Below are 19432 nucleotides of genomic sequence, written 5' to 3'. Positions count from 1 at the left end.
CCCTAAACTGGTAAAACATCTGTACAATCCACATAAGTTTACATGTGCAACACTTTGTTTGCATTTCAGATTTAATAGCCCATTTTAACTATGGAAATTCAGTGTGAATCATACAAAGACAAAAGTCCACTTGTTTTACCAGAAGCAAACATATCAATGAATTTGAAGCATTCCATTGACTGTTTGGAGTCATGTTAATTGTAATTCATAATACTGATTGAAAAAAAAAATGATAAGTCTCACTACAGGAAAACTTCCTCATTGTTCTTTATACAATGACATTTTTAATAGGCATTTATTTTTGTAAAAGCACAAGCTGTTCATGATGTATGCTGACAATGTAAAATATGTATGTAGAAAAAAAAAATGAACACCTGCAAACACAGGTAAACAAAACTGACCAGCAAATAAATGCTCTGAAGCAGAAAGTTTCTCTTTGGTAATGAAAAGCAGAGTGATGTGGTGAGCCAGCATAATTTAAAATGAAATGAAAAAAAAAATCCACAAAGCTTCAGATAGTCTATGCTTTAACATGAATTCAAAGCAAACTACACTATAAGCTACTGGAGTTACACAGCATTGCAAATATCTAAGGTCAGATCACATGAGCAACGAGAATTACTAAACTAACTTTTTTTAGACTTGCGAGATTTGCTACAATAAGAAAATTACAAGAACCCATCTATATGTGCAAGTATTTTAAGAAAAAAAAAAGACTCGCTCTTCACTAATCCATACTGTATGTCCCCCCCCCCCCCAAAAAAAAAAAAAAAAAAATTACTACAGGACCCTCCGCAATAACTTTAAATATAGTGAATCAATCCACATACAATTTCAGGGTACGAAACTATAACTTATTACCCACATGTTACAGAAAATCCCTTTCAATTTGCTGCAGTGGTCAAAGAGTAATTAGGATTTTTGTAGAGCGTGTTAGGAATCCCTTCCAAGTTCTGTCCATTGTGTTCACACATTAATATGCAGTTCCAAGAGCATCCAAGTGGAAGTTGGAAGAAACAGACCTATGACCTTCTTCACAATGATTCACATTTCTCTGTGATCACTTACCGAAATCAACTGTTTGTTTGTTTTTTTCTGGAAAATAAAGCTAAGATGTTTTATTTTAAGATCCTGAAATAGCATTCAGACAGTTAAATCATATTGAAAGTTATTAATGCAGAAATTTCCCAGTTGTAATTTTATTGGGGACATTTTGTATATGCCTAAAAACCATTCTAGCAAAAGAAAAAAAAATAAGTTACAAAGCTAGCATTTTAAAACTGCAAAGCTAGGTCGAAAGTAACCCCTTAATCCCCCTTTTACAGCCTCATATTACCAAATATCATATTACTAATATCTCAATTGATTCTGTAAGACTCAACAACATGGTGGATGCTTCAACCACATGTAGGCCTACTATTAAAGAAAAGAAGTATGGTTCAACAATACAGAAGAACTAAATCTAATGACATTTTATGCAAACTATTCCAACAAAGAAGAATGATTTTCTAACTACAAAGAGAAAATTGAATAGCTTTTGTGCACTGGTGCTCACTGCATCACACTGCAGTTCCTGGAGAACATGTCATAAAAAAAGAAAGAAAAAAAAAGATGGTGAGAACAGAATCTGCGTATTACATTAAGTGCAGGTAATAAAGGAAACAATCAAATCAATATTAACAGAAGTCTGAATAGAAGAAATAGTTAGACACAACCCAGCAAACAAACCCGTCAACTAAAAGGTTAGTCCAATCTGGGGAAAGGGATTTGGTTAATTATTTTGAAGCTCTGTGAATGCAAAGGTGAAATAAAACAATATCTTGTGTACACTTGACAGCAAATGTGGCATAGTAAATGATAGACCTACCCTTTATCTTTATCAGTTCCATTCTCTCTTGGACTGTTGAAAAAAGCAAATACAATTTTACTTCATCATGACAGTGCTGAAGTGAATAGCAAGGAGTCATTGAAAATATTACGCATTGAATAAAATATTTGTGGCGACAGCACACAGACTGTGTGTCACAAATACATGTACCTGACTAATAAACAGGAAGGAAACATATTATTTTGGCAGAATCAAAGAATATGAACACATAGATACTGAAGCATATCACTTCCCATTTTGTGAAAAGAAGCTGTATGTTATAACAACTTCCTATGAAGTCAAATGGTACAAAAATTATCAAGCAATGCTTTTCCTTGCCAAAAATATAAATATATATATAATGTGCAAGTTCCTAGCAATCCAAAAACAAAGCTCAGATCATGAAGTTTCTGTCAATATCAAAAAAAAAAAAATCATGTGTATAAATGTAATGAGAACAGTCACAATTTTAGCTGAATTGTAAGAAATCAAAATGACTAAAGAAATTTTTAAAAATGAAAAAAAAAAATGAACAAAAAAAAACCCTTAATTATAGAAGCACTGCAGAGATCTTTGATGGAAGCTGAATCATGGGATTTCACAAAGCTGTTTACAAAGCTGAACATGAAATCCTTGCTTCTTTTTCAAGCAGGAAGATCTCTCCCCCCCCCCCCTTCTTTTTTATTGCACAGTGGTAATCTTCATTCATCGTGATGACATGGTTCTATCATAGAGGGAAGGGGACAAAGGGTGAGTTCCTCCATACAGACTCTTTTCTCTTCTTCCTCGTACACTATCATGCCACACTGAGGGTACTGAATAAGAGATAGACCACATCCCGGGTTCCTGCTGTGCGATCTGTTCAATTCACCCTCCCTCGGAGCTCTCCCTGCCTCCGTTGGAAAAGTAGCACGCTCAGACAAGTAGTTGTAACTAAACTTGTATACATCGCAATCAGTGTACAATCAATGTGTATACGTTCAGTGGATTTTCTATTTCTTTTGTATGTGAGTGTCAATGATTTATAAGGCATGAAGCTACTGTATTCAACACACAACACAATTTGCCCTTTTCGAAAATATTGACGTTCACAGAAAACCTGACCACAAAAACCTCCTTTTCCCTGCATGCTATCATGCAATGGGACACCACGTTTGAAATACTGAATAGTCGAAACACCAAACTTCTTTCTCTGTATAATAACATTCCTTGCTACCTACTGTAGTTCTCCACCAAGTGCCATGCATTATTGCACGATGGTATTCTTTAAACAGGGGCATCATAATCTACTTGTGATGTGTACAAGGAACTCCATCAGCACTGTTATCAATGGCTCTTACGCCTGTGCAAATACGTGAAACCATAAAACTTCCACCTCATCCAATGGATTATTCTAGCAGACAAGAACTGCAAATGAAAAGTAAGTGAGCATAATGGTAATGCACCTTCACATGTTAGTATTATAACCACGTGTACCTAACTTCCACTCTGCTCAGCAGTGGCTGGCACCACCCCACTATGAATGGAGTCTGCCTGCATTCAGCAAGACACACAGCCTCTTTAGCAGAGAAAGGGAAAAAAAGCAGGGGCTGGAAGTGTAGCCAACAGCCCATAGAGTGAAGCAGCGCAAACCCAAACGGGAGCCCTTTGCAAATCGCTGTGGAATGCTGACATGGAGAATCGGCTGGCGAGGTCATCTGGAGGTTATGTGTGGGCAGTAGCTTGGGTCTGCATGCCCTTTCCACCTCGCGCTATGCATCGCACAGAAAGGCAACGAGAACAGCATGTGTATAGTGTGTGTCTGTGTGTGTGCTCTGAGAGAAGCAGCAAGCCACGTGAATGGGAAATCAGCATGCTGTATGCTCTATCCTAGTGCGCACGCTGAAGCCCACTGCCATGGCCGCTCAGATCTCAACATATGTTTGGAGGATCTATTTATGGAAGGAAGAAACCCACATTTCAAAGTTAGCTGCAGCACAAATTATCCATCTTGGGTTGATTACTAGCACGGGCAACCATGTCCATTTTCATTGCACTGCAGCAAAGCCCGCCTCGTATCTCTTGTTTGTTAGTCTTATGGCTACAATTACAATGTAGGCCTACATAGTTGAAATATTCTAAGAGAGATTTCTTAGATTCTTTTCTTCGTAAATGCGATACAGTATATTCATACAACATACAAGTTGATGGAATAACGGTCAATCCATATACTTCGTGCCTGGAGAAGAACAGCGTATTTCTGAATCCAGTCAAATTATGAGCTGGAAATGTAGGTCTACACGCCAATGCATAATAAACAGCTACAGAATTTCTTTAGACAAATTGACTGGAAAATAACTCTTCCACAAATTTTGACTTTACATGTAGGCCTACTACTGTGGTAGTGTAAAAGTGGAAATTTTCGTGCATTTCGCGCAACATGAAGCTGGCGTTTTATGACAAACTGTTTTATATAGGCCTAATACTATCTATGTTTTGATTCTGCAGAATTAAAAAACAAATTCATCATGTCAACAACAAAAAATCACATGTCAAGGTTATAACTAAAACACAATATTATGCAACTGATATTTCAGAAACGAAGTAAAAAAAATCAAATGACTTCCATTATTCCTCTGAACGAATTAACGATTTTCAAACTTCTTTTATGCAAAAATTTCCTTTTTCTCACTACAGATTTCCTCTTTGACAGTGGTACTTCAGCTACAGCTAGAAAACTACAATGACTCTAGCCAAAATGTGTTTTCAAGATCAGAGTGAACCATTCTACTTTCAGACAGCAGAAAAATACAGTATGAAATCAAGCACCCAACATACTAGAGCAACTGGCATGGTTTCCTGTTTCCTCCGAGTTCATCACATGTTCAAATCTCGGCAGGTATTGCGCAACTGATCTGACAGGCTGCAGGTGTCTTTCATGAGATTTCACTCCCCACAGGCCAAGCTAAACATAGCCAGTAGTCGTGAGCTGACACTCTTACCAGTCACAACAACCTGCAAACTGCACATTTGAAAGTGCGGAAATCAACCTGGAAGCATCATTATTACCGAGCCTTACATACACGCTTCTTCTTCTTCTTCTTCTTCTTCTTTTTATAAAGAAACAGACTTGGCAGATGAGGAACCATCTATAAAGTCAAGGAAGTTTTATTTTTGTTACAGGTGTTGAAAAGTAGGTTTCTCTAACTTTTTTCCATAGCATTTTTTCAAAGTATCATCCATCTTTAACAAGGTTCTTTCTCAGTAATTGAATTTGTCATCTCTCTTCGCACTGACAACCAACTGACTCAGCTGCACCTCATGACTACACATGTAGAACAAAATAAAGATATAGGGCCTACTGCTCTCCAATTCTCATGAACATGAAATGAATGTCTCGCTCCAGTGAGACGCAACAAGTCACAAACCTTGTCCAAATTTTGGACGCAAGGTGTGTATACTGTATGCCAAAACACAGCCATGTGGAAACACCATTAAACAAGTGGAGGGACAACAGAGTTTCAAAACAGTCAGATCTACTACATCAAGTCATGAGCAAACAGGCCACATGGCTGAGAACCGTGAAGTGCAAAGGAAATGGTTCATTTTCAGGCTGTGTCGTAGCACTCGACTGTAAACCCACCCACACGCCAGCAAAGCAATGTCTCAGACAGCTTTAAAAGGTTGGAAATCACGCACTGTGTAAAGCCAACTGCTGATCTCCACAGATGGATCTTATGAGAATAGTAAATGCTAACCGTCGACACCGACAAGGGGTTAGACAAGGTTACATACTTGGCTGTCTTGAGGTAGTAGTAGGAGAGATATAAGCTGAGAAAGAGAGAATGAAAGAGAGAGGGACACAGAACCAGCTACACGACTATCAGACAGTGTGACACGGTGGGAAGTTTGTACTTTTCATTTCATTTGAGGTTCGCCCTGGCATCAATTTACAGAGCGAACAAAAAGAGCTCAGTGTTAGTAACCTGGATGGATTTGAAAACTTTAAACACTAGAACAGAGCTTTCACATAGTTACAGTGGGACAGTTACAGTGCAAACGCCACTTTATATTTTCTTGAATAAATCGGCTCCTGAATACTGAACTCCGGAATTTTGAAAAGATTTAGATGGCAGAATGTAACATCAGATTTCACTTAAATTAGTAAATGATCCATTCATCAAAATGAATACTAATGACATTCAATCTTGTCTTGTATACTGCATAAAAGTAGTATCAAACATGATGTATCACATAGACAGATAAAACATATTGTTCTTGTTACAATGCACTTTCATTCTTCTGAAAGTGGAATGTTTCAGAAAATGTACTGTACTTATTCCTGCCATTGAATTTATGCGTACTGTGAACGTCCATATTTTCGTGCGATTAATTTTTCGCACTGAGCGGCTCAAAAACATGTTTGCAAGTTTTTAATTTGCGGTGCACAATTGTCAACCTATTTGTCAACACATTAAAAATGTGCAGAGAAAATTGTGAAGATATTTCTGCAGGTTTTAGAATTCGCGGTAGCCAAAAGTAGTGCGAAATGCGCGAAAATTAATGCACTGTGAAAATTTGTACGTTTATAGTACTGGAGTATTTTGTGCCACTAACCCCCGCAAGCAGTATAAAAGGGTTTGAAGATCACCTCCATTGCCCCCTGGATCTTAAAAGAAAGAACATTGTCACATGTAAAATAATCGTATCACATCAAATTTCTGGGTTGATGAGCAAACTACTCACCAACTTCAACACATTTAGATGGTAAAACCTACACAATGTACAATGCACATGTTAGATCTTCAGCAATTGCTAGCAAATGTCACACTACTACATGTGTATGTGTATGATGTTTGGCCTCAATCTTGTGACTACCATGGTGTACAGAGGATGATGTCATACTTACTCATCATCTATGAGATTTAGATGGGCATCATACAATGATACTGGAACTTGAAAAAAGGTGAGTGTGTTGTAAATGAATAAATAAATGCATAAATATTAAAGTAAATAAACAAATAAATGAATAAACAATAAATAAATGAATGAATAAATAAATAAAACCTCCAGCAACACTTTATGCCATATGGCAGAGGCACTAAAAATATCAGCAGTGTTCAGATCCAGAAAAAAAAAATGTAAAAACAGGAGCAAAGAAAACATTTTAAATCTACCGATACATGCATTATCAAAGCAACAACAAACAAGATGGTTTCCTGACCACAGTGCACTTGCAGCTCTTGCATCTGGACTGTTTAGGAGTCTTTTCCATCTCATTTATGCACTCCCTTCACTCATTCAAACCTCTGTTTACCCCTGCATGCCTGTAGAGACTGAGAGGCAGAATGGTTGGTTGTGTGTGTAGTACAAATTTGTACCTCATTAGCCATCACTTGATCGGTTCCCCATGTGCTAGGATCTGCTAATTGAATAACCTCTGCTACTCCCAGTAAGAAAGACAGAGAGAGAGGACGAACAAGCTGAATTGTCTCTGAAGTACACTACATCATTCATCAATGTCATTTCTTTTTGTTTTCCCGCAATACTGCAACAGTCATATGCAGTGGGACAGACTAAAAATCCATATTTCTATGGACTTTGTTGCGATGGTAGTCACTCGCTTTAATACCACAAAGCCAGACCATGAGGCTGAATTTGACTGTCACAGAAGAAGCAGCAGCTGAGCAACGGGTAGTTCCTTCTAACCATGACAACTGTGACAACTTCGATGTTCACAAGCCAATGACCATGCATGTGATACCGAGGCGCATCAGTCCCTCGGATAGGACATAAAATGGAGGTCCCGTGTATGAGAGGGTCACAGCTCATGCACGTAAAAGATCCCGCTTCATTCATTCATCGAAAAGAGCAGGGTGTCTAAACCCGGTGAAGTGGTCCCACCCCACATCCAACTGGACCCCATGGAAGACCAGCTTAGTGTAGCTGAATATGGGCTATCCAGCCATCTTCACAGATGGAAAATGAACAACAACAACAACAGTCCACCATCACTGGCATGGGACTCGACTTGACCTTGACTTGGACTGAAATCTTGAATACTTATGAGCTGTTACTGCAATAAACACACCCTTCACATAAAATAACTTATCATTTTATTTTTCTATCCCTTTGTGATGAAAACTTTCATCCATACAACAGTATTTGAATAAATTCAAAAGTTTCATGAAAGTTGAACTCAAATTGGAGTTTCGTGTTCTGTACTTTTAGAATGGAATGAAGCCTGACCCAGTAGGCTACGATAACTAACCCGTATATAAAAATTCATGAAAGTGCACAGAACTTAGTCTTACTACACTGTGCATATTAAAAGACTGTAAATATTTCACACACGGATAACTTCAGATATAAGAGGCATTTGTAGCATCATGGAAAGATTCATTTTTTTCTCATCTTTGTTTTCTTTTTCCACTGATCATCCCAATCATCTCTTAACATTGTAATTTGTTGTAAATGTTATCTATCAGCAATACAATGTACACATATCTGCCTCAAAAGATTGTAATATGTTTTGATTTCTTAATAAAACACACATACACGCGATTCAGGCATTTACAATGCATCGATAGAGAAATTGAGAGAAGTTGCAGGCCCCGAACTTGCCACTGGCTAAATTTTCAATGAATCGCTTTTCAGACAAAAGAGGATCTCTCACGTGAGAGCAAATTCTTTGAACTGACACAAATGCATGAAGGAGTGCCATGTTTTGAATATCCATCAACGAATCATACCATTTGAACAAAATCTACTGACAAACAGGTATTTCATGGGTTGTTTTTCTTGCATTGAACCCCCCCCCCCGGAAAAAAAAAAAAAAAATGCTTGAGGCTCCAAAAATACCTGCCACCTACCTTCAGGGTGATCTTGCAAATGAAAGCACTATTTGCTCTAGCTTCCCAGCTGGAAAATGTAAATAATGTACTGTATTGAAGCTTCTGGACTTGAATACAGGTGTCTCCAATTGATCATTGAAATGTTAAATCCTCTGATATTAATTTGATAGTGATACCTCAATCTACACTAGCCCCTTTTCAGCAGTTTTATGCGATATAAACACACTAATGGTGATTGTAAGTACATCACTTGGTTTCAATTACTTTGAAAACGATCATTGTTTTACAGCTACATTGTCTAGATGAAAGCCCATATTGACCAATCAAAACCTCATCTAGGATCATGTATTCGAGTTAGCTGGCTTTATTATTACATTAAACACATGAGAATATCACAGGCAGTACAGTAGTTTGCACAATGCATTAACCTCAAAAAATGATTTTTAATATAAAAAAAAAAAGAGGGCAGGAGAGAAAAGGCATGAACATAGTCCAGTGAGTGTGTATGAAAATTACTTCAAACTTCATTATAAATACCAGTTATAAACTCTTGCATCCACCATCAACCACTCAACTCCCCCCCCCCCCACAAAATGCTCACAAATCATAGATAAATCCCACAATTCCAAACTTTCTTGCCAGCAAACAACTAGTGACTAGAAAACATAATGCATCACAGTCTGAGTAAAGCTCTTTCGTAACATGTATGATTTTAGTATAGAGACAGCTGATGACATACTGAATGTTAAAGGGATGGTACAGTATTGGTGGAGATGAGAATTGGGGTTTAACTTTTTGCGAGATACTAAGAAAACACCTATGAAATAATACAGAGCATACCTTTTTACGAGGAATTCAAAGTTTATTTGATGAAAATCGGGTTTGGAATGACTGAACATCCAAAAACAAAGTAAAACAAAGCTATCATAATAAAAAGTAGGTCCCACACTTTATAGGAACCGCTCTGTTTTGGATATCTCAGCTCTTTCAAAACCAATTTTCATCAAATAAATGTTAATTCCTCATGGAATTACATGCTCTTTCATTACTCATAGGAGGTTTCTCACTATCTCACAAAAAAAAAAAAAAAAAAAGTTAACTTGAAACTAGGTCTCAACCAAAACTATTCGATCCCTTTAAAGAAGAAATCCAGTCCAAATATACTTTGTATAAGTTAGTCTGACAAAGAAGAGTAAAATTTTATGAGTTCAACGGTAAAAATGTGGCTGAAATCGGCTGAATAGTGATATGTTAGATATATGAGGATTTGAGCCTCGGGCATACCTGCGTTTGAATGACAAACGGGAAATTTCAAAATTTTAGGTACAAACTTTATATAGTAAGTTGTGAGGGAATGGCACGCTCACTTTGCCATTTGCATAATTGACTGTTCAAGAACTGTTACCCCCTAAAATAGCAAAACTTCAAAATGTCATGAAGTTTTTCCTTATTTTTCGTCCAATTTCAATCAAATCTATACCTTTGAACTTGTAATATTTTACTCTTTCTTATCAGACTAACTTATATTTGGACCAGATTTCCCCTTTAAGGGCCATTGTGCATTTTGAAGCAATGGGTCTCCAACTGCCATGATATGGCATCATGCCAAAATATGCCCTGATGTACAATTGTACTCTCACTGGAGTTGGCAAAGTACCTGGCTTTTGAAGTTTAATATGTCAACCACGAAGGTGATGTATGCAATGTGTACATGGCCGTGTTTACATCTGTTGTGAATGGTCACACATCAATGTCCTACATACACACAATAGTGATTTATCAAACACTGAGATAGACTATCTCCCTTTAGTTTTCCTTTAAAGAAAATAAAGATTAAAGATCAATCCTAAGGGAGTGTATCATGTCTGTTTGGTGTTGCCCTTTTATCATAAAAATAATAAGTTCACAAAAGCCCCTTTATTGTAAGGGGATATGTTCAAGCAAAGGTAAAAAGTCTGCAAGCTTTGAGTTGTTGCATTTCCTAAATCCTAGCAACCACACCTTTGTCTCTCACATACGATGGAAAAAGAACTACAAAAAGAGTGGTTGCTACGATCACAAAGTGCAGCAACTCAAAGAAAAGTCTACAAGCTTTGTTGAGTTGTTGCACTTTATAAATGTAGCAACTACCCCCTTTTGTCTCTCATACACTATAGAAAAGAGTACAAAAGTGACCAATCACAAGCCTTTGCTGGCAAAAGGTCACTACATACTGGTACCTTCTGGCTTTCCTCGGGACTGATGGCTCCACTTTGATGTGTCCTCCTTGTAGGTGATAACCTGTTGGGGTAAGCAAACGACATAAAAATGCAGGTACGGTCCATGTCTTTACTCAAAGATTATTGGTTGCACAGAGCCTCATCAATTCAATGTCAGGATACATTTCAGGCTGCAATTCATATCTGACATTTAATTCTATGTAAGATTACTGTCCTGGATATCATAGTACATGAGTTGTACATGCATGTAATCATTTCAACTGATTCAGAAGATTTGACTCATTATTTGATCAATTCACTACATTCAAATCTTTACATGACGATCAAGTGAGAATGTTAACAATTATATTTCACTGTTTCTTCTCATGTAACTAAAATTTTTAAACCAAAATCTCAGAGAAGTTGTGATGTATATTAGAGCAATAAAATTGCATGGTAAAGGGTAAAGTTTTGGGTAATGTTTTCAAGTGGCAATCTTGGAGTTTGTTGTCCTTAAGACATGGTCAAGGTCACATTCAACTCACTCTGTCAAAGTTCACACTTTGATCTGACTGGAAAAAGTCTTCAAGAATTCTTGGTATTGAGTATAAGAATCATTTTCACCTGGCATCAAATTATTTCTATACTGATTAATTTCATGTGATACTTGGAATATTACTGCTTGCGCAAAGAGTTACCTGTACTCATATCCTCATGTCCCCAATTTTACTTTGTGTATTAGTAAAAAACATGTTCAGGCTAATTATTTGGAATTGACGTCACACACAAAAGATTTCAATATGATCTGACAATCAATCATACAAACCCTATTATCATTCTGTGTTTCCTTTGAATATGATACTGACCTGATTCTTTTGCAAGGAAATTCAGAATCTGTTAATTTACAAAACAAATACTCTACAAACTAAAACTCACTACTTCATGAATACGATTGGGCATGAAATAGATTTCATAACAGACTTTATAAGGCACAGGGAACTATGTTACCCTTGAATACGGCCAAGTACAAAAAGAAAGTTTGTTGTTGTTGTTTTTTTTTTTTTTTTAGATGAGGGAGGTCCTTATTATTTGATATCTTACTATTTTTCTGATCTGAGGACACTGCATACATTTAAAGGACAAGTCCATCTTCATACGGATTGAGTGAATGCAACAATATTAGTAGAACATATCAGTGAAAGTTTGGGGAAAATCCGACAATCCGTTCAGAAGTTATGAATTTTAAAGTATCTGCGCAATCACTGCTGAATGAGGAGACTACACTTGTACTACAGTGTATGATGTCACATGCGTACAACGGTATAAGGAAAATAAAAAGAGACTTTTCACAAAACTTTGTTTTTTTAATAAAGTGCACATTTCTTTGATTCGTTATTGACGTACGTTGCAGGAAATATCATTCCCCTTGCCTTCTGAAAGAGAGAAGTCGAGTGTTCTTTTGTCATGCGAGAAAAGTGAAAATATATTAAATTTTCTTTATACTTTCTTTATACCGTTGTACTCATGTGACATCAATAGCTATAGTAGTCTCCTCATCCAGCCGTGACTGAGCAGAAACTTCAAAAATTTGTAACTTTTGAATGGATTGTCCGATTTTCCTCAAACTCTCAGTAATGTGCTCTACTAATATTGCTGCATTCACTCAACCCACATGTCTATGAAGGTGAACTTGTCCTTAAAGGGCATAATTTACCATTTGCAGATGAAACAAATACCCAGCATTAGTGCTTCAACATAATTCTAAATTTTGTGAATTAGGGATAGAAACAACCAATGTAAAAATTTGAACCAGTATAATTGATGTTAAGTTTTGTTAAATATACAGAATGTGAACAACAGATATAATAAAAATGTTTAAAGACTAAATCATCTACAGTTATGGTTTTATGAGAAAAACAGTGATATCTCCTTATATTTCAGGCTTTATTACAAAAATTTTACATGTATATGGTAGGATGTTTTGGGATACAACTGACCTACAGTACCCATATGCATCAAAAGTGATATCTTGAACAATTTTCAAATCACTGCTCCCAAAGGTAAACACAACCAAACACAAGTATTGCAAGCGAGTGCAAGGTGCTAGCGAAGTTTTGCACCTCCTCAAACAATGATTTTCAGGCATGCACAAATCAACCCTGAACATTTCACAACCTAAAATGCTGTACTTGAATGTGAGTAAACAAAGTCAGATAAAGGGTTAACATTTGCACTACTGCATGTGTACTGGATACCGCGACTGACTGTTTACAAGGACTACAGCACAGAGCTTTCACTTAAAGCGATCCATTTGTACCAACTACAGTGTAGTGTTTTTATGTCTTCTACTGACTTTGCAGATTCAAAAGCAAATTGTGTACTGGTGTGGTATTAGGGTGTGAAATATTAACAGTAAGTTTGTACATTATGGTTGAAGAGCATTTACGAGGCGGTAGGAATCGACACTTGCATCTTAACTAGCATGGCATAGTTGGTACGTGAAGATCTACATCTTTGAAATCATCTCTTTTGATGCTTTATACATGATGTGTGAAGACATGTGTACTCATGATGTACAAACGTACACATGCTGTGAAGCTTTCTCAAATCCACAGCGCCCCGCGAGCATTGGCCCACAATACAGCGGCCAGTTTGTAACACTCTCATCCAGCGGTACGAAAGTGGATGCATTATTAGAGATTCTAATGCAATATGTACATGACATCACAACCGGAAGGTGAATATTTTGGCCACCCTGAAGTAACAAATATCAAAAAATCAAAAAAGTTGTACAGAAACTCAAAAATATGCAAACAAGGACGAGGAAAACGGATTTGGAATATATTCATTGAATTGCTATTTTTACGAATGGTAAATAGTAAAAGAAAAAATTGATGTGGCACCAAATTCTGATGCGTGCGAGGATGAGAAACTACTTTTGCTTTTACTTGGCCTTACACTTGTCACTAACAACCTGAAGGGATTATGTACTTTTCATGAAATATTAAGTTCTACGGAATTCTGATATTGTTCTACAATTTTGTACTTGTGTAAAATCGTGAACTGCCCTCTAGTCTTACCCAGCGATAATAGCACTACAATCATACTGTAGCTTATTTAAAACTCTAAAAATTTATAACTTTTGAGCAGATTGTCCAACTTTCCTCAAACGCAGTGCATGCATGCATGTTGCATTGCATGTGCAGATCAGATTCAAAGTTGGCAATCCCGAATTTTAGGGGGCTAAATTATTTGAGGCTTCTAACTTCAGAACAGCCATACTGTACATAGTTTAGGTCTGTAATTTACCCCTGCTAAAACTGGAAAAAAAAAGAATTAAGTAGAATCTAGTATGTATCAAAGTAATATGATTAGACATGTGGCTTTAGGGTTTAATAACAATAAATTTAATAGGGTTAGTACAATGTAGGTTAGAGGATGGGGTTGGGTTACCCTAAAAACCCAGGATAGCAATTAACATTTTCATGTGCTGTTAAATTTGGGAATCGACTTGCAAAATTTGAGAAAATAAAAACATGCAAAATGCATACGGTAGTGTACTGTAGTTTATATCATTTAGAGGTCTATATCATGGCTCATGCTAGACAGAAAGATCTGTCTGTCCGGAGGAGTCTTTTATTTTTTGACATTATCGCTCTCCTCCGTAGACAGACGGAAGTTGGTAGTACACATCGCTGTGTGGATGGTCTTAACTACTGTCTCTATGGAAAATTGGGTGAGGTACCTCACCCTTCTCGATTGCATCTAATTCACAGCCCTAGGTCGGCAAATTTAAGCTTGTATAACAAAATGAACATTTCAAGAATGCACTACACTCACCAGATTAATGAATAATCCAGCATTTTGGTAGAATTTTCAACGTAAAACACACATCAACTAGCCCGTCGCGTCGTCACGTTCAAACTGCAGAAACATATAAATCCATTAGCCAATCACATGCGAGATAGTTTCTATGTGTTTTTATTAAAACACGTACCTCGCATGTGATTGGCTAACAGATTCAAAATGGCGACTTACAGCTATCGAACGGCGATGTTGCGATATGGATATAATTTCTGCGTTATAACCTACTGTATTTCGACTGCACAATGTGAGAAATTTACCCCAAATATTGCTGCATAATGTGTCATGTCATGTCAAACTTGTTTGAATGTAAAAAAGCTGTCTGAAATTTGGTCTATCGTAACGTTTGATCAGTGCACGACCGCTGGCAGCGCATCCACACAGGAGCCAGCATCATTGACTTCGATTTGTATAAGGAGGGGATCCGTGAAGCCAGACGCAGTCTCCACGGAACATTTCCCCGATGACCAGATACAGACCGATCTTTCGGTCAAGGCTCATGCAAAACTTTTTCTCCTTGCTTGACTCTAATACTATAGATGTCATTCATTACGGATTAAAAAAAAAAGAAAATTGGGAAAAAGTGTTGTTGTTGTGTTTGTGGCACATCATTCACATACGGATATTTGCTTCATCTGTGTAATATCATTATTTTGCATAAAATTAATTCTTAATAGCAAGCATAGCCTAGGTTTCTGTTGTAGCACACTGCGCTGTCCTGGTGCCAGTTTGTCATTGTGTATGTAGCTCAGATGTGCTTGGCATCCCACGACGGACCTTGGCCTTGCTATGCCTTGATCTTGATCTTGATCTTGATGGTGTATGTTGATCAGCCCTGGTAGAGCAACACTCAACTTTGGTTCATAGGTCATGGTAGGAGGGACATTACTCAAAATGTTTGGATAATGTATCTTTAAATAAACGTGGATCAGCTATATTGGTTATTGCTTGTGGTGAGGAATTCCAGTATCTGGTGGTTCTTGGGCAGAATGAGTGAAGATGGAGATCAGTTCTGGAATTAGGGAGCTTGATTTGAAGAGGCTTCCAACTCCTGGTCCTTCTAAGTGGTTCAGGGTTGAATTCACCATGTCTTTCGAAGGGCAGTCTAGTATTAGTATAAATACGCCATTGCTGTGGTCACATATTTTCATCTTCACCTTTATTCTGGGTCAACATGTCACTCAGGCCGACTGACATGGGTTAAATTGGGCAATCGACCTCTAGATCCCTGTGTAATTCTGGTCCATCTTTCAGCTTGCTTTCCCTCGGCGTTCGTCTGCGCTCACACATCGTCACTCATTTCCGTTTAGTCGGCGGCATGCATGCGGCCATTCATTCCACATGCTCAGTCACCAGTGAGGAAATTGCTCCACGAGCGCACTCCATCATACCACGCAATTGTATGCTACACAAACCTGCACACGCTAGTAGCGCACGTGTGGTTGCAGAGAGTAGACTCTAGAACATATGCATGCTGGTTTTAAATCACTCAAAAACTCGGTATGACAACATTGATTTACAATCATATACAATGGATGATTACGATAAATCAATCGATAGCTACGGTATCTGGTTTTTCTCAACCATCTCTCTGTTGATATATCAAAAATTAGTGTATACATTCACTTACCGTTCAACTTTTCGATGGCCTTTTCAACTAACTCTTCGTTGGAGACGTCCACAAACGCGAACCCATTTTTCTTCAATAGGATCTCCTGGACAGGGACATCGTGTTCTTCGAAGAGTTTTCGTAGCTCATCTTCAGTTACATCGCGGCTCAATTTTCCTACGTAAAGCTTGTTCATTTTGTATGATTTGTTTGATTGGGATTGAACGGCAAATTATGAAATTTTGATGTGGCTCCGGTATGAGGAGAGAAGTAGTATGGGTCCAGTGGTGGGCTGATCCCTCGGCGTGTGTGAGAGAATGTATGGATCTACGATTATGCTTGGTATAGCTAATACATTGCTGCGCGCGCGTTAGGAGGCTGTGTGCGTGCGGCGTGGCCCGTATATTCTTTACGATGAAGAACGGCACACAATCATGAACACACGCGCATAAAACACATGCGCACAACATACACACTAACACACACACACACTTTATACATGTCTATTACTAGTATCCAAACATACACGCGCTGAGAATGGTTTTGCGCGTGCTCACGCTTTCTACACTAGGTTACGTGCAATCGTCTGCACACTGCTGTAGATTCCCAGCAGAGACGGTATGAGGATTGGCAAGGGCAAGCGATCGAGGGATTGAGAGAACGTTTATCTGTTTTGCACGCACGCGCGCGTTATCGGAACGTGCACGTACGTACTGGCGAAGGAAAGCTGTTTGAAGAAGAAGCAAAATGGAAAAAAAAAATGCTTCACATATTTCCTGAGGCCACGTGGTCACGACCTTCCAATAATGATTGACAGAGGAGATTCAGTCGCAGTCGTACCGCAATTTGATTGGTTAAAACCAAGCGTGGACTCCACCTCTCAAACAATTCATCGTCGCTTATTGGTCAACTCTCTCCTCATAAGCATAACCATGACTGGGAGGCAATCAATCTCGTAATAAATTATGCACGACAGTGTATTTAAACCAAAAAAAAAAAAAAAAAAAAAAAAAAACATTTCCATCTTTTCCATCTCGCAAAAACATGTGATTGTGTAACTGCATGTTTACATATCCACTTGTGCCAGAAAAAAATGTGTGAATAAACAATAAGAACAATATTTACAAGGGAGAGGAGGTGGTAAGATACAAAAACAAGCAACTTTTATTACTTTTTTTTTGTTGGGGGGCTTCATACTAATAACAAATCACAGAAGAAAAGTTCGTGTGAGAAAACATAGTCCTATACAAAGCATGTGTGTCATGCAGTTCTACAGAATATGAATACAGTGCAATTGCTCATGTCTTTTTCTTGTTATACTGAAAGAATATTTTCTGGTATCTCCCTCGAGGCCAGTCAACATTATATAATTATATTCTATTATCTCTACATACCTATTTACATGTATATAAGATATATGAGTCATGATATACACACATAATATATATATATACATGTATATATATATATATATATATATATATATATATATATATATATATATAATATATATACATATATGCATATGTATATAGTATATAGTATATTATCATATTATCAATAATAGAACAAATCTCAAGAAATGGGCATGAATCATGCTGTCAATACCGACAGTTTGATTGAAGAACACACAATTTTTCGGGCTCCCTATCCCTTTGTGAAGTGATTATGATTTTGAGAGAACAATAGCAGGTCATGCTCTTCAAATAGACTGTTAGTATTTTAGACAGCATGATTCATGCGCATTTCTGGAGTTCTGTTCTATCACAGTATTATTAATATCCTTGCAACAACGTCCAGTGATTTTTTTATGTTTGTGTTTGTTTGTTTTTTTTTTCATACTCTATTGCGAGGAATCGAATTTGAATCCGGTCGATGCAACTCTTGCATCCTTGAGGGTTTTGAGATATTCTAAATGACCACCAAAATCAATCAGATTCGGAATCGTAATAGATTCGTAATAGACTGTACAAGGTTAAGGTTATGACATGAAAGAATTAAAGTCAAATCGTCGGCACTTTTGAAATGGATAGAAGTGAATTGTAAAAAAATAGGAGGGAGTTATGCATGAATTTTGGCGTTTTTATGTTTGTAGTATTGAAGTTTGTGAGATGGCAATATCAAGAAGGTGTGATCAAGCGCTGTCAGTATACAGCTCGTGGTAATGTATCTTTTCAAGAGTATTTTGTTGAAAGTACATTGTACTGTGAATGAAAAAAAAACACGAAAATTGATATTTTTATATCATAATGATAATGATAACAATAACAGTTTTCGCAACATTAACAAATAGGTTAATATACCTACTGATATTTTCTCATTTTCATGTGTTTTTTTATTGTCATTTTTTTTTATTTGAGCATAAACCCAATCTTTGCTGAATTTCATTATCTTCTTGATTAAAAAAAGAAGAATGAGAAGCTCTATGTCATTTCCATCACCATAGTATAAAGTTGTTGCCATTCATGCAGCACTCCAAGCAACTACAAATCATGATTTTTGTTTGTTTATGAATAATGGGTGCTATGATGTTTGCTTTCTGACCAATAGATTAAAAAAAAAAAAATTTGTGCAAATCAATATGATCTTTTAATGAATTATTTCTAAATTGCATAATGTGATTGCGACAGAGTATATCTTTCTTTTCTTTTCTTTTTTTGTAACATTCCCATTTTCGTTTGAATAATGACTGTATTAATTGGATTTGACAAATAAAAATGAATGTTAACACAGAGCAGGATTTCACTTTCTGGAAATGCTTATTATTATCAATGTTTTACGATGTCTTTGACTTCCTGCACACAAATTCCAGTCTTCCTTTTACCATCACAGTTTTATTGGACCTGATGAAATACAATGTAGAATTACTGCAACGTAAATTTCAGGTGGTCCTGTTATTGTGTTAGATTCATCATTATGCCATTTACAAAATTAATTGAGATCATTAATTGTCTCAACCCAATTACTACATGCAGTTCACGTTCCGTATTATGAACAAACACCACAGTAAAGTTTGTTGTTTTTGAGGTGTGTTATAGGTCGCATTGCGTCACCACTAATT

At 37.0% G+C, this 19432-nt stretch overlaps 1 protein-coding gene across 3 annotated transcripts in view; it reads right to left on the bottom strand.

The window, feature by feature from the left end:
- The window catches only part of LOC140243842 (insulin-like growth factor 2 mRNA-binding protein 1), a 48461-nt gene extending 31760 nt beyond the window's left edge, over positions 1-16701 (bottom strand). For 2 of the 3 annotated variants that reach the window (XM_072323512.1, XM_072323513.1), the window contains exons 1-3: positions 16393-16701; positions 10920-10980; positions 1868-1900 (exon numbers count right to left, since the gene is read on the bottom strand). In XM_072323512.1, the coding sequence (XP_072179613.1) occupies positions 1868-1900; positions 10920-10980; positions 16393-16567 (269 nt within the window). In that variant the 5' untranslated portion in view covers positions 16568-16701. The remainder of the gene's footprint in view (positions 1-1867; positions 1901-10919; positions 10981-16392) is intronic. The other variant, XM_072323514.1, reaches the window with a different exon arrangement.
- Positions 16702-19432: the final 2731 nt, after the last annotated feature.

Source organism: Diadema setosum, chromosome 20 (genome assembly GCF_964275005.1).
Source record: "Diadema setosum chromosome 20, eeDiaSeto1, whole genome shotgun sequence".
Classification (NCBI taxonomy): Eukaryota; Metazoa; Echinodermata; class Echinoidea; order Diadematoida; family Diadematidae; genus Diadema; species Diadema setosum.
The sequence above is the reverse complement of the archived record's forward strand: the minus strand, read 5'-3'. Positions and strand labels throughout refer to the sequence as shown.